At 42.4% G+C, this 15919-nt stretch overlaps 1 protein-coding gene across 2 annotated transcripts; it reads right to left on the bottom strand.

Annotated features, from left to right (window-relative positions):
• Window positions 1-2779: 2779 nt before the first annotated feature.
• Window positions 2780-14777, bottom strand: oatx (organic anion transporter X). Of its 2 annotated transcripts, XM_020609223.1 has the most exons (16): window positions 14725-14777; window positions 10478-10517; window positions 10174-10338; window positions 10016-10089; window positions 7998-8127; window positions 7739-7842; window positions 7443-7597; window positions 7162-7330; window positions 6951-7074; window positions 6750-6865; window positions 6568-6622; window positions 6195-6354; window positions 5837-5945; window positions 5647-5725; window positions 5102-5229; window positions 2780-3876 (listed from the first exon to the last, which is right to left on the bottom strand). In XM_020609223.1, the coding sequence occupies exons 2-16, from the start codon at window positions 10502-10504 to the stop codon at window positions 3732-3734; spliced, it is 1740 nt and encodes a 579-aa protein (XP_020464879.1). In that variant the 5' UTR covers window positions 10505-10517; window positions 14725-14777; the 3' UTR covers window positions 2780-3731. The 2 variants fall into 2 exon arrangements, with proteins under 2 accessions (XP_020464879.1, XP_020464880.1); XM_020609224.1 differs by lacking the exons at window positions 10016-10089; window positions 10174-10338; window positions 10478-10517; window positions 14725-14777 and adding an exon at window positions 8675-10008.
• Window positions 14778-15919: the final 1142 nt, after the last annotated feature.

Genomic DNA, 15919 nt, shown 5'->3' with positions numbered 1-15919 from the left:
CAGCTGTTAAATAGATCAGTTTTAGGACAGATTTTAAAGTTCTAGTTTATAAATCACTCAGTGGTAAGGGGCTGAAAAAACCTAAACCCAGCAGGGCTCTCGGCGCCTTAGGAATCATTCAGCTGTGTATGAAATGTGCTATATAAATAAAGCTGCCACGCTTAATAACAACCACTTGAGATAACAATAATCTGTTACTGAATATCGAGAATGATTTTCACTAGTTGTTTTCACTGATGTTTTTTGTCATCATTTAGCACTATTCCCCTTGAATATCACGGTGAAGAACGCCGTGACAGACGCCCCTCCGCAGTCCTACATCACTCAGGTGGCTTACAGAGGGATCCTCTTGGGTGCAATGAAAAGACTAATGAACTCCAATGCAAACTTTAAGTAAGATCATAACATTAATTGCCACCTGACAGTGAGTCTACATCTTGAAAACTGTTTTTTTAAATATATTTTATTTGTATCCTTTCCTTACATTTTGATAAACCTGCTACTTTGCCATAGGGATTCAACTCGTGTTGCTTTTCACTAAATACATGTTCACATACACATTTCCTCTGCAGGTCTGAAAACCTGAAAATGCTATGTTCATCTCAATTTGTATGTGCATACTGTAGCTGAGTTATTTTGATCTGATTGTCCAGATAGCCCAGATTTTTTAAATTCTCTTCAAAGCAACAGTGGCTTGTTCACAGACTATTGAGATGCAAATGACTACAGAAAGTACGACTGAGAAACTCTTATCGTCAAGATCACGTTCAGCTTTGTTCTTATTTCAACACACACTAACTTGATAAAAATATTTCTGCATAAGTAGCTAAGCCATGTTTGACAAACTAGGCCTTGGTGACAATCAGCTAAATGCATCCATGAGTTCTTGCTGTGTTCGCAGCTATTGCCCAGTTCAAAGAAACATATTTGTTTCTGCAGTTTCACCTACACAGAGGATCCGAACTATGGCCCATTCCTGCAGAGTGTGAATGGTGTGGCTGGAAACAATGACGACCACACATACTGGAAGCTGGAGGTCAAGACTGCAGATTGCAAGATCAAAGTACCTGATGTTGGTAAGTCCACTAATAAAGTTGATTTCTTGTCATTTTATTGTAAATCAAGTTACAACACATTGTATGGATCTGGTTTGTAGGTATTGGATGTTACATTCCCAATGAATTGGAGACGATCATTCTGAAATTTACAACGTGGTGAGGACTCCACAACTAATGCACATCAGCGTGGGACCAGAACCAGCACTGGAACTGGCTGTGTGACACAAATTCATAAATGGGCGACAACACACAACTTGTTTTGTGTTGTGATATTAAAATCTGAATAAAAAATCATCCATATGTTGATTTTAAAGATTTTAGGTATCTTAATTTCTTATTCTGTTTGGTTTTAGGTACTTTGGAATCTGTTTCTCAAGATAGTGTATGTGTGTGGTGTTTGTTCTTACGATGTTTTGTTGCTGCTCTCTATTGCTGGAACACAGGAATTTGCCCATTGTGGGATCAATAAAGTCAAACCTACCTACCTTACTTGCACTGACAGAAAATATCCTTTTTCACACCCAAAATAAACTTTAGCCATCAAAGCCATAATATTCACTGGAAGATTCTCCCACAAACCTCTGTTACATGAGTTTATAATTTTATTACAAACTCCATTAAGAGGAAGACAAATAACAGTAATGTCTGAAATTGATTTGTGGGTCGGTGGGAAACTATTCTTACCTTAACATGGCTTAATTGCTTTGTTTCATACTTCAAGTGGAACTAGGTCACAGCCTGATATCTGGACAGTTGCACACATGTCTTTATGGGGCTGTAAGCAAAATTGCAGAAACTCCTGCGCATTTGGAATGGTGTGGGACACTCTTAGGTGCTGCTTCAATTTGGATAAGCTTCGAAAACAGAGGCCACACAAATTGTCCGCGTGCTGCCGCTCCATTTCAGCCAGCTGCCGCCCCTCAGCCTGACACACGTGCTTCTTCTTCCAGCTCCAAATCCAGAATGGCCCGCGCCAGCGCTGGAACGCCCACTTCCTTTTAAACGCAGCACGCCCAGCACATTGCCACAGGGTACAGCACCACCATGCGTTCAATGTGGAAGTTGGAAGGCGTCAGTGGAATGTGGAAATGTGGAAATGTGGAATCCCCACAATACCATGTCATATACGCCAATCTGGGCGCGTCAATATGGGCCACGGCCATGATCCAATTCTGTCGCCATAACGTGAGCCCTGACCCAACCAAAGGAATATAATGTATAGGCCTGGTGGGTTCAGGGTCTTTCATCTTACATCTGCCTGCGAGCAGTTTGGAGGTGCAAGATGCCTGAACATGTAATGTTAATTTTTACCTGTGTTCATGGAATAAATCAGCACTGTTTTGTAGTTACTTGGACTGCCTCGTCTCTCAGAGTCAGTATGATAAAAAGTACCGGGTACAACAGGGCCCTCCACCACGTCTTCGCTACCAGTGCTATTAACTACTGTCAGTTCTTGAACATTTGCACACGTGAGCTACCATAAATCTGAAACACCCATCATAAATGTTATTAACCGGAGCTCTGAACAGGATCATGGGTTTTAAACTTCTATGGTTTTTAACATTAAAATGTAGCAAACTCACAAAAATGGTCCGAAGTGCAAAATATGGAGTGGCGTACTGAAAAGTAGCACAATAAACCAGCAGACAGTACATTCATTGTAAACAAGTTAACCACTGTAATTGCTTTTGGTGAACAGCAACAGTCAACTACAATTAAAAGTTGCACACAAGGTCCTACAGTGACCTCTGCTGGTAAAAACATTCTACTGCAGTAATTGTCCACACAAACAAAACTTTTTTGTGTGCTTTTTGCTCATGTCAAGTTGGTGGTTCTAGTCTATCCATGTTTCCTGTATTAACTGATATTATGCTTATATTATAAGAGATACTGTTACAGTCCAAACATGGGAGCACATACAGAGATTTCTGGTATGTTAAGCACTTTCCTAAATGGGCTCAAGATTCAGACAGAGTTTCCTGTTAAAAAGCTTAGAGCTTTCCAAAACACTGGGTTTGTCCAAGAACACAAAGGCTCGTAGGGAGGAGTCTGGGGCCCACAGCTACACATACAAGATAAAAGAATTGAATGATAAAAATCACAGACTGGATGAAAGATGGATGAATTTGACATACAGGTTATTTTGTTTACATTAAATAAGCCTGAGGACAAACCTTCTCCCAGTAGGTTTGAGATTTTGGAAATGTTGCCATGACAACAATATTTTTATTCTGTTATTGTTTCAGTGACATAACAGGACACACTGATGTGCCTATGCAGTTAAAGTTTTAAGGGCATCTGTTGTACAAAAATGTAAGTAGGAGTGTAGCTAGCTGTAATTGCAGATACACTGTGTAATGAAGCAGGTGCAGTAAAACATTAATGAAAAAAATCACACTCTCTCAGCTCTGTGATATATTACTGGTTAAATCAAATAGTTAATATTTCCATGAAATCTTTGGTTAGTAACCACATGGTTTGTTCTCAGTCATGCCTCTGTCTTCTACTTGACAATGGCAGCTGGTGCTTGTGGGTAATATAGGATTTACAAATGAGTTAGAAACAGACTAAATCATTTGAACCACATTCAGTAAAATTCATTGAAGAATAACTTTAAACAGGCACAAACTGGGAAAAACCCTCCCTCTCCACTACTCTATGGCCTCTGCTTGTTCAGAGTGCTGTTTCCTTCTGTTCCTTTAAATCCACACCTTCCACAAAGACCACACCACAGTGATGCTCACTGGCATAATCCGAGGGCACCACCCCATTTACAGACAGGTCCTCTTTCTGTCTGTGGGTGGGACTTCTTCTGAACCTGTAAAACAGTCTGTTATTGACATTCATTTATTAATCAGGTAGCAAATAAACACAACAAGCAGAGCAACTGTCGAACAGTTTTTTAAAATTAGCATCATTCTGGTCTCTGCTTTGTATGGAAGCGTATTCCTGCCACCCTGCGAAAAAAATATTTGCTCAGTATTTTGTTATAACAAGAGACTTTTATGAGTTAAAACATTTTTTCTACTTTATAACAATATACTGTATTTTCTCATAATAACGATAGTTTCAGTGAAATACCGATTCAAATTTGTGGCTTGATGAACCGTGTAATATTATAGTCCACACTCTAGAAAAGTATCATATCAGTTCTTGCATTTTCCCATCGAGATGTTTCCCCTGACCCAACATTATCCTGACTACTATCACTGAGTGGGACCTTAGATGAACCAGAGTCTTTAACAAGGCGTACACTTTGACACAAGACTGGCCCTGCTTTTAGTGAGTGATAGCAGCACATAGACTAACTTTACTTGCTGCCAGTAATGCTGCAACATGTGCAGGGTATCGTGGCTCATGAGCTGGTCATTGTGTTGAAGGATGGTACGGCTGTTAATGAGCATCGTGCACAGCAGCAGCTAGAGCACCCTGCACCAGCTTCTCTCTCATCAACACACATACCAACTGTGATAAAGGTATGTGCTACACTATCCCATATGCTGCATTTCCCTTTTTCATGATGCCAACTTTCCACATAGCGACCAGCTCAGGAGGTACACTCCAGCCGGCATCTCTTTATAATGTAATGTTTTAACATGAAAGTATCTTGTAAAAATGAGAAATGTGGCAAAGCCTTTTACAGTGCTGTGTTTTACTACATATGATAAATCACACTCAGAAAGTAGAAGTGACATTTGTTATAAAATGACTAGTTAAAACATTTCAAAATGCACCTGCAGTATTGTGCATTTTGTTACTTTTAGTGAAACAATCATTGAAGATTTCTTAAAAATAGTGTTAAAATATTGTCTTGTCTCTTGAGCTAAGTGTATTGTCACATATCCCTCTCTGCTACTGTCTGTAGCGGTATGGGATAGCAAATATTGTTTAAATTAACTGATAGGTATATATTGTGTAGTGTTTACATCTATGATGACTAATCCTCCACTCATGGTGCATTTACCAAAATTCAATACAGCATGACATCAACTTCATATTTTTTATGATCCTAATGCAGCTATAGAGGCTAACCATTAGCTTACCACTTTTTCTCCACATGCTCGATGGTGTCGGGCAGTGGGACGTTCATCGTCTCTGGCAGGAAGCAGGCAAAGCAGCCAGCTAACACTGCTGTCCCTGCATATACCAAACCGGGCAGAGCAGGAAGTACCTGGGAAATGTAGTAGGTGGCATTATAAATATTAATTACACTGAATCCTGCAACAGCTCTTGTGTGAAGCTTTCTACCAGCTTTTTTTCTAAAGTGATAAAACAAATGATAGTGGAAATGTAACCAAGAAACAGTGTGTTACATTTATAATGAATTATAAAGTTTAACAAAGAAGGACCTGATCCCAGTGTTACTGCTGGATCATGTAAACATTGTTGATATGAAGGTTTAATTTACTGTTTATTTTTATTTCACAGATCAGATTCAGGCTGTAAGAACTTTGATAAATCACAATTTAAGTAAAATGGGGAACTGATTTGCATTTATATATTTTTGTCACCTTTCACTAAACCACTTCTTCGAGTGTGCCACTGTGTTTACATTGATGATTGTTAAAGTTCATATCAGTGATATCACCTCGTCCAGCATCAGGACAGTCGGGGCCACCATGCTGCCGACTCTCGCCATGGTGGAGACAAAGCCCATTCCTGTCTGCCTGGAAGCACACACACACACACATCACATGATCTATTAATTGATCGATTTTCTGCTGACATACCTTGTTTACCTGTTTATCTGCTGTCAAGATTTGAAATGTCACTCTCACCTGATGACGGTGGGGTAGAGCTCTCCGGTGTACAGGTAGGCGGTGATGAAGGAGCCTGAAGTGAAACCTTTACCAAGACACGCCAGTGTGGTCCTGATGATCTGCATATCTGTGAGTGAGGTGGGGGAAGGGTCTAACTTTTAAACAACTCTACCGCAGTGAAGATGTATCCTTTGGATGGGACCTGAGAGTTACACCTGGTTTTTGGGTCAGCATCAGGTTCAGGGTCAAGTTGGGGTTAAACTTGGTTTATGTGTTAGAGTTACACACCACAAAGGAGGTCCTCACAAATATAGAAACAATGCCTGTGTTATGATGTAAGTGTGTATTATTTGTGTATTTTTTGTGTACTAGTTACCTGTGGGGATGAAAATGTTGGTGGAGATGACGAGGGCTGCCAGGAGAAGACAGGTGGCCTGAGAGACCCTCCTCCCTAGGTAATTCATCATGGCCAGTGCCATAAGTCTGGCAGGAAAGTTTATGGCTCCAAAGATGGTTTGCATCAGGTAGATACTCACCTGGAAGAAACAGCAACCAACAGAGGGTGAACTGGCCAGTAGGGGGAGAAAAGTTTAAAGCAATGTATTTTTAACATGACAGGTGGGCAGATACAAAGGTAAATCATGGCAACTTTTCTAATCACAGCTCTCAGACCCTCAGGTATGAAGTGGATAAGGTGTACAAAAAGTTGTCAGCTAGCACGTAGCATTGATAGTGATCAGGTGACTCACTCCAAACTTCTGCAGGTCCATTGACAAACCATAGTATGTAAAACTGGTGGAGAACCTGCAGACAGGTAGTCAGAGAGGTGGGCAGGTAGATATGCAACTGTTATCAATGTGTTATTCCTTTGGACAAATAAATAAACTTGATGAACATAAGTAGAATAAAGAACACAGGTGTGTTTTCTGACCAGACAGCGATCAGACAGATGGAGATGCGTCTCATTCTTCGGGTCTTCAGCAGGTCATAAGCTGTGAACGATGATTGACTTGACTCAATCTCCTTACTCATGTGAAAGTGGAGCACCTGCAGGTGACATGGTACTGATCTCAGCTGCTGCACAGATCTCCATATTTGGGACAGGTAAAACTAACAGAGACAGGCAGTTTACCTCCAGTGTTAACTTCTCAGTCACCTCTGGTTTTCCATTGATTCGAGCAACTCGGTGAAGACTCTTTAATGCCTCATCAGACCGATGGTTCACGACCAACCAGCGGGCTGATTCTGAAAACCACCTGACCAATCAGAGAAGCACAAAATTTAGAATTATCTGACCAATCAGAGAGCAGACATATCAAAGACATTTCTCTTTAAAGCCTGACCAGCTACAGGCGAAGAACAGAAAGTGAGGAGCACAGACGGCCAGCTGCAGCTTCCTCCAGTCTCTCAGCCAATAGGCAAGCCCCGCCAGGATCATCTGACCAAAGACGAAAAAGAAGGAGGAGAGCGTTCCTACTAATGCCCTTGTTTTGGTTGGGATCCACTCCATACCTGAGGACAGACAGGTAGGAAGATCTGAGGACACATCATTTTGAACCTGGCAGACAGGTATACAGGTGGACAGGTACTCAGTGAGGCAAACAGTTACACAGATGATAGGTACTCAGTGAGATTCTGTTGAGAATGACTCCAGACACTGCCACCCCACAAAGAAACCTAAAAATGCAGTAGGCATAGTATGACGGAGACAAGGCGGAGCTACAGCCAAGCACACCCAGCTGTAGGTACGACCAAATAAGGAGTGACCGCCTCCCAAACCTGAGAGACAGAGAGGGAGAGATTCCAGTGGGTTTGATCACACAGGTAACACAGGCAGGGACAGAATATGGATGTAAATACCAGAGCATCACATGTTTAATGTTGACATGAATGTTTGTTGTTTGAACAGGTGAGTCTCACCTGTCTGATAGCCTGCCATAAATGATGGCTCCTGTTAAAACTCCGCCCATATAGATGGTTTGAATCATCTGTTTCAAAGGGCGCAGAGAGCAGACCAAGTCCCACTGAGACAGACGGGTTCAAAGAGACAGACAATGTGGTGAATATGAGGCTGGCCAACACAGTGTCCTGTTAATGAAGATCACTTTGTTCACCTCATTAACTGTCATCAACATCAGCATTAACCACAATAACCAGTCAGCAGGTTTCCTGTTGTTACCTCAGAGACAGTGGTGGTGAGGAACTCAGAACGATCGTACGTCCATCCATCCAAACATCCTTCAGTCAGTAGGTGGCTAACATTAGCTGAATTGTTAACAGCTAACAGCTGCCACTGAGGCTCCACATACCTGAACAGGTGGAAGATGAAGTGATGTCAGAGGACGTTTATTCATTAGGCTTGCTGGAGCTGATCCAGGTGAGTGTGCTCGAATACCCAACCACTGGTCACTGTTCCTTCAAAGTTCAGCACATGAAACTACACCTGCTGCTTGCACCAACTGGAAACCACGGCACACTGTGGCAAATTAACGAAATAATACATGGAATTGGTAAGAATGCGAAGCAGCAGAGTGCACTGTAGCCTTCACTTCCAATGTGATGTTAATTTGGCAGCACTGAATCCAAACATTAAATTTTATGTATTTCCAACGGTTTTTCTGGTCAGAAACTGTGGACACACTCTCCTCCCAGCAGCCCATGACTGTCAGCTGTAAATCAAAAACTGCAGACAGGGCATCACCCACCAGGACACAGGCAATGGGATGGTTGCATCGACGTCACCGACCCACAGGAACAGCAGTGATATTAGCCTCATTGATCTACTGAGGAACAGATGCGGTGGCATTGGCAAACTCTCTGGGTGCAGGAAATGTGGGGAAGTCATTGAGGACCCACCTGGAGGCAAGAGCAGATGAGGCTGTGAGGCAGTCGGCCTCCTCAGGGACAGAATCAGAGGTGGTGACGACCTGCTGAGGAACTTGAACAAGTGCAGCATCAACCCAATCAGGAACAGGACCAGATGTCCACGCTGACCTGCTCAGGAACGAAGGTAGTGTCACTGTCCTTGCTGATCTGCAAGGGAACAGGAGCAGAAGCAGTGCCAGCATCCTCAGGAACAGGACCAAGGGCTGCATCAGCATCCCAGTGGCATTGACCCACTCAGGGACAGAGATGATAGGGGTATCAACCAGCTCGTGGACAGGATCAGAGGTGGCGTCAGCATCCCAGTCAGCCCACTCGAGAATAGGAAAAGAAGCGGTGTCGGCACCCTTCCTGACCCATTCGGGAATATAAGCTTCAGCATATGCATTTTTGTCAGCACGCCAGGAAACAACTGCCACAGCAGGGACATTTTCTCAGACACTCCGAGAAATCAGGCTGGTTTCTGGGGTGTTGGCAGGCACGCTGTTCTGCTCAGAAACAGAAACCAAAATGGTGGCATCAGGGTTCTCATTGACCCACTGAGGGACAGGAGCAGAAACCCCAACATGAGCATTCTCATCAGCACACTGGAAAGCTAGAGCCTCGGTGGGGATGTCTTTGTTGGTACACTGAAGAATGGGAACTTTGGTGGGGACATTCTCATTGGCACACCAGGGAACAGCTACTTCAGTGTGGACATTAGCACTGTCCAAAGATTGAGAACCAGAGGTGCAAACAAGAAGGGGTTTTCTGTGGGTGACCCTTTTTCTTGGGATTCTTTCTCCCTAAACCCCCAGAACAAACAGCTAGCCGGGTTCCCCAGAAAGGTGAGAGCTTGGGGTCAAATGCAGGAGGGTCCTGATTAAACTCAGGGACAGGGGTTGAAGACTCACCACTACAGTTGACTGAGGGGGTGACAGACTGTGGTTCTGTAATGCTAGAGTACTGAGGGACCGGGCTGCTGCAAGCCCTGCAGGAAGCCCTGATGCGACACAGTCCTTGAAGTCAAAAACATAAGGGGAAGGGGGTGCTCCATCTGAGCTTTCAGCTGTGTCCGAATGTTTTTGGTTGGGCTCAGGGTGATCTCCACCAGTGACTGACAGGTGTTGCTGATAGGCTGCGGCTCATGGTCAGGTACCAGGAACTCCGAGCTGGCTGTAGGGACAGCATGGAATGTAAAGGTGCTGCTCACACTAGATAGCCTGTCTGCAGGCTTTTGTCTCTTCCTGCTGCTGCCTGATCTCGTCCACCTTCAAGGTGAGACTTCATACAAAACAAACCTGATACATTTCAGTGTTGGGGAAGGACAATTACCTCTTGCAGCGGTCCAGTCTATTTCCTGAGGAGTCCAGAGGAATGAAAGCTATCAGCAGCTGCTTCTGATCCACCTGAAACAACCAGTCACATCCATCCAGCAGTGAGGCAGGTTACCTGATGGTATCAGAGGGGTTACCTGATAGTGAGCAGGTTACCTGGTAATGTGACACGTTGTGGAGGCTGTAATTGGCAGGCAAGCTGCAGTGGTGGGCAGGAGTTCCTGACACAAAGTTGTTTAGCAGGTTCTGACTCGCCATTATCAAACCAGGTAAACTGATCAGAGTCACATGGAGCCACTGGTACCTGCCAAACCCACCCACCTCACCATGGCAACAAGGTAGACAGAAAGCACATTAACATCTGCATCACACAGCTGGTCTACATGCACAGGTATGTAATCAGGTCACAGGATTACTGATTATGATTAAACAAATTCTATTAGTAATTAGTTAATCTCACCTCATCCAACAGGTCGGCAAAGGCCATCCTTCTCTGAGCCCTTTAAATTAATATGATTTACTTTTAAAATATTTTTAAAACAGTTTATTCATGGCTTTACCTCACCACCAACAACAACAACAATAATAAAAATAATAAAAACAACAGAAGAGTTTTCATGACTTGAGATTCAGCTCCATCAGAATGAACCTGACAACAGAAAAAAATAAAACAATAATTTAATTGGAATGCAGGTTTTGTTACCTTACTGTCTGGGTAAAAGGTCAAGTTATGAACCACCAACCTAATTCCAAAACTATCCAAACCTTCTCCAAACCCCTCAAAACCTCAAACATTTCACTGCACCCTGTGATGCATTGTTCCTCCATGAATCACTGCAGTTTCTCATATTTTTTTTTTTATCATATTGCTATTCTCTCTACAGAAGTTGAGAGCAGGAGTCACATGTGACTGCTGACCATGATGGCCGTCTAGAGCAAACCTCCCATCAAACTGCCCAATTTTTCTGTTATTTGTTTGAGTAAGGCCTGTATTTTTACTTCCTAGTAGGTGTCTACTGAGACCTGTACATTTTCCCCACCCATTCAAATAAGAAAATTAGAAGATGACACTCAACACCAAAACGAGAATGGTGAAGCAGACTCCTAGCAATGCTAGCATAATTAGCCCAATAAGTTAGCTAGGCCCACTGAAACCCCAGTGCCACACACGCCTAATCCCTCTGCAATGACTGCCCTGACAGTACAAGCTACACTGGAGAAGACTTAACGAGCTGAGAGTGGTAAACCAAGGCAGCTGCTGAGAAACATTACATCTGAAACACTAGGCATTGTTCTACCAGAAACCGAGCTGCAGTGGGGTTCTGTGGCCCCTGCGCTTTTACAGTTATTCAGAAGGGGAGAAGGTGCTTGTGGCCACAAGACAAAACTACTGAGACAAGAGGAGAATTGTTTAGAATGGCTATAAAACTGTGTCCTTTCCAGACATGACTAAAAATGTTGTTGAGAAGAGGAGGGGGTTTGTAGAGGTCAGGAAGAAGCTACATGGTCTCAATATCAGATTCACACTGACCTCTCCTGCAGACCTCCATTTTACATGGAGGGGAGAGTGAAAAAGCTTTGGGGATTGTCGTAAAGTAATGGAATTCATCATGCAGATGACACAAACAGAAGGGGGAACCACTGTGCAGTAGTCATCTACCTGGCGGGAGTAAATATAGATTGCAGCCAAGTTAGCTAAAGAAACTACTACGTAAGCCTTATTTTTACACAAGCAAGCAATCTGATTCTTAATAATGTATGGCTTATCATTTCTTAGAACTATTGATTTAATTAGCTTTTAAATCTATTTCAAATGTGTCATCCTGCTCAGAGTTTGTGCCCCACCCTGTCCAAATTCTAAATCCACCCCTGTGAATCACCCAGGGCCCAAATTCAATGGGGGCCCCATAAAAGAGCCCATAAAATCACACCCAGATCTTTTTTAAAACAACCTTCTTTCTTTCTTTCTTTCTTTGTGTAATTATTTATTTATTCTGATTTAAAATGGTCACAACTGTACACTGTAAGGCCAGGATTCATCCATCATTTTTCTTTACCTGTCCAATATGTTGCATTGTAGTGTTCCTACAGTGGTGTCTGTTTGGTTGCGTTGCTGTAGTGGTGGACTCACTAGGCAGATTTAGCACTAAAATAAATTTTCAAAAAAACTAAATGAAAAGTTTTCTTTCAAATTCTTGCTTTGATAGCCTAATAAAGTAGCTATTGTTTATATAGTTAATAAATACAGCCTAGTTACATAAATTACTGAACACATTTGATGTAGGTGTCATGCAGATTTAGTCGATTTCTCAGGGACACGTCGCTCCAATGTTAGAAAACAAAAATCTGGGGTTCAGACGTGATGAGAGAAGCTTTTCTGTCCTGTGTTCTGTCTTATTTTCTGAAATTGAGTTTGCCGAGATGAAACAAAAAAGGGTGGACATCTACACTTGAACATCAGTTGTTAATATTTCTTTGGAGTTAACGGAATAATTGTTGGGGTTTGAACCAGTTCAGACGTGATGAGAGAAGCTTTTCTGTCCTGTGTTCTGTCTTATTTTCTGAAGTTGAGTTTGCCGAGATGAAACAGAAAAGGGTGAACATCTACACTTGAACATCAGTTGTTAACGTTTCTTTGGAGTTAATGAAATAATTGTTGGGGTTTGTGTCTCTGAGAAACACGCAGAGCTAAGTGAAAAATCTGCTTTTGTGTGTGTGTTTCTCCATATGTGGGAGAGCAACACTGACCAGAAGCTAGTTTAATGTGGTGGATTTGTGTCTGCTAATTCGACTTTAATGTGTCAGCCAGTAATAGGCTACTGCTGACTTGAATCATACCACAGTCAGCCTGTTGACAGAGACAAAGGTGTTTTGTGTTGTTGGTTTTACAGAGTGAAGTCCAATTTATTGAAGGAGACTTGTGGTGTGTGCTGCCCTTGGTTGCACACCAGAGTCACAACATCCAGCAGCACATAGCTGTTGTGGCTGTTTACTGAATATCCTGCACACTCTGTTCTAGCTTTGCTACTATCTGGCAGACAAAGCCCTTACTCGGCATGTGGACTCTGAACGTGACGCACAGACTGACAGAAACGTGTGATTCCGAGATATAAATATCAAACTTGCAGTCGAATATATACAAAGAAGGTATTATTAGATGATAAGTTACTAGCCTACTATGAATATTTTAAAGTCATAGGCTACTATTAGAAATTACATGTCGAATGTGGTAGCTACTTTAAGCTGTACCCTATGTTCAGATCACTGTTAAGTTTCTATGACATAGGCTGTGTTTTACTTGGCTTTAAATGATAAACTTGTGGGAGACCAAGAGGGTTAAGGTACTAGAATAGAATCACTTTATTTGGCCAAGTATATTACACACACAAGGAATTTGTTTCTGGTACAGAACTGAGGTAGCCATCTGTGGCGCCAACAGTTCTAACCACCAGGGGAAACTTTGGGGTTCAGTGTTTTGCCCAAGGGCACTTTGACTGCAGGCACTGTGATTCGAACTTCCAACCCTCTGGTTGGGATACGACTGCTCTACCCACTGAACCACAGTCACCCTAGATTAGTCTTATTCTCATTTATTCATCATACTTATTATGTTTTCCTTCATCTTATTTTAACATTTATTTTTGTTTAATTTCAATTCAGTATTTGTTATACTTGCTCAGTATTGTTGTGAATAAGGCTGATGAGGGTGATACAGGCAGAGGTGAGAAAGTTGACCAGGAGATGACCCTAGTAGCCTTAAAGCAGGCAAGAGAGAGAAAGAACCCCTCAGTTTGTTAGTTTGACGGCTACCCAGACTGGCTGGAGACACTGGGACACCTGTCACACCTCAGAGAGGGAGCGAAATGAAGCCTGTTAATGTTCTAATGTTTAGTGTTTTTAAGATGTAATCTTGTGACAGGTTAATGTGTCTGTTTATTACCTTTTGATGCGTTGAGAGTCTAAAAGATGCTGCAGGGGCTCTGAAAATGGTTCCGCTTCACAAACCAGAAACAGAGATGTTGCCAGTTGTGACCTTTTGCAAAAAAATCCTACACATTATTTGAAACTGAAGAGACTGGGTGTTTTTTTTTTTAAAGATAAGGGGATCATAGCTGGTGTGTGCCTGACTTATACTGGCCCAGGTCAGGTTCCACAACATCTGGGTTCAGTTGTTTAATGATTTGGTACAAATACCTTGAGCAAGTGATATACTTTGTTTAATTATTGTTTAGACAGTGAGTGAGCCAGAGGGCCCACAGACAGAGCCCCATCCCCCCCTCCATGCCAGTCCCGCCCCTGAGAACGTTACCATATATTGCACTTTGAGCAATATATAACCTAGGATGGGGGGCCATAGAACAAAAACTTACTGCCCCCAATGGTGCATTTGAAACTGTCTCAAAATTTCCCATCTCTTTTTGAAAGTAAGGAAATTAATCCAATTTCAAAACATTCAAAAGAGATACGGGGTAGATCACACAAACTATTGAAGACCTCACAATATAAACAGGTTTACTCATCTGCTTGGAGTAACACAGCCTTAAAAGTGGAGAAAGGGTAGTCTTCTGACATTCCTTGTTTTCCAGAGATATAGCTGAATTTATTACTAAGAAGACTCTTGGATCATATCAAGACCTCAGTATAGTGATTGCAATGCATAGAATGGAAACTGAATGAAAAGAGGATTATCAGTGAAAATGTACTTACAGTCTGCAGGATGACAAGAGGATAGGTGGAGAAGTGAAGGAAGTGAAGACATGAAACAGAGAGGTGTAGCAGCATAAAATAGACAGAATATTAAGTGATTTTAAAAAGAAAAACAGGCTCCTCCTCCCACCACCTCCACCCCATTTCTGCACTTTGTTTTCACTTGCTGGTTGATCATAATGTGTCTGCAGAAGAAGCCTGAAGGGAATGCTAGTTTATACAGTCTTGGTAGAAGAAAGTACACCCTCCTTCAAATAAATGTTTTTACTCATCAGGGGCTAAAAACAATGCTGTGGGCCTCACCAACTTCTATTAAAGAGCCCAGGGCACTTTTCCTTGTTTTTTGACTTATCTACAATGTTACAAACGTGAATTATCATCTTAGACGTGACCCAAAGCTCAAAAAATTTGGTGTATGTTTTAGTATTTCTATGCAGAAGCAACTCGGCGTATACACTGTCTGACAAACTCTCACTCGCGAGACTGTTTTTCTAACAATAGGGAGTTGCACATTCATATGAGCTTGCCTGACATCCACTGGTGCCATTGTAAAAGCAGAATTTTTTGACAGGGCCTGGTCCTATGGATATATTTTACCTCCTGCTGCTGCACTGTGACCAGAGGATGTGGACAAGAATACAGGGCCTGAGGTTACTGCATGTCCAGAAATGTTCCTTTACAGGGACTCGCTGTTTTACCTGAGTGGGTCTAACCTGTTTTGACTGCTTGAGGCCAGTGAAGTAGTGTTAGTGATCAGCTCATCCAGGCTGGATTCCCCCACAGCACAGTACCTGTTTGTTTCGACTGCCTGAGGCCAGTGTGTCTGCCGCATGTGATGTGTTTTTGGTTAACAAGAAGATTAACAACCCATGTTATTGTCAGTGCTACACTACCTGTTGGAATTAACTTCACTAATTTGGGACTGTATGTGGTCATGGCTTTCATTCCCTCGTTGAGATGCATTTCCCCTGTTCATAACCTGGTTTCATGTAGCCCCCCCTCAGTGGCTGTGGTTAGGATAATGTTAGGATTCAGGATTCATTAGGATTCATCTTGATGGGGAAACAGATTTCAACACAACACCAGCAGCAGGAGTTGTGTGCATTCATGAACTATCCTCTCATTTTTAGGAGGAGGGGTGCCAGGCTAATCTAGAGGTAGCCAGGATTAAACATTAAATGGCTGGAAATGAGCA

This window comes from Monopterus albus, unplaced genomic scaffold (assembly GCF_001952655.1).
Source record: "Monopterus albus unplaced genomic scaffold, M_albus_1.0 scaffold98.1, whole genome shotgun sequence".
Lineage (NCBI taxonomy): Eukaryota > Metazoa > Chordata > Actinopteri > Synbranchiformes > Synbranchidae > Monopterus > Monopterus albus.
Note: the sequence above shows the minus strand (reverse complement) of the source record. Positions and strands in the feature narration are given on the sequence as shown.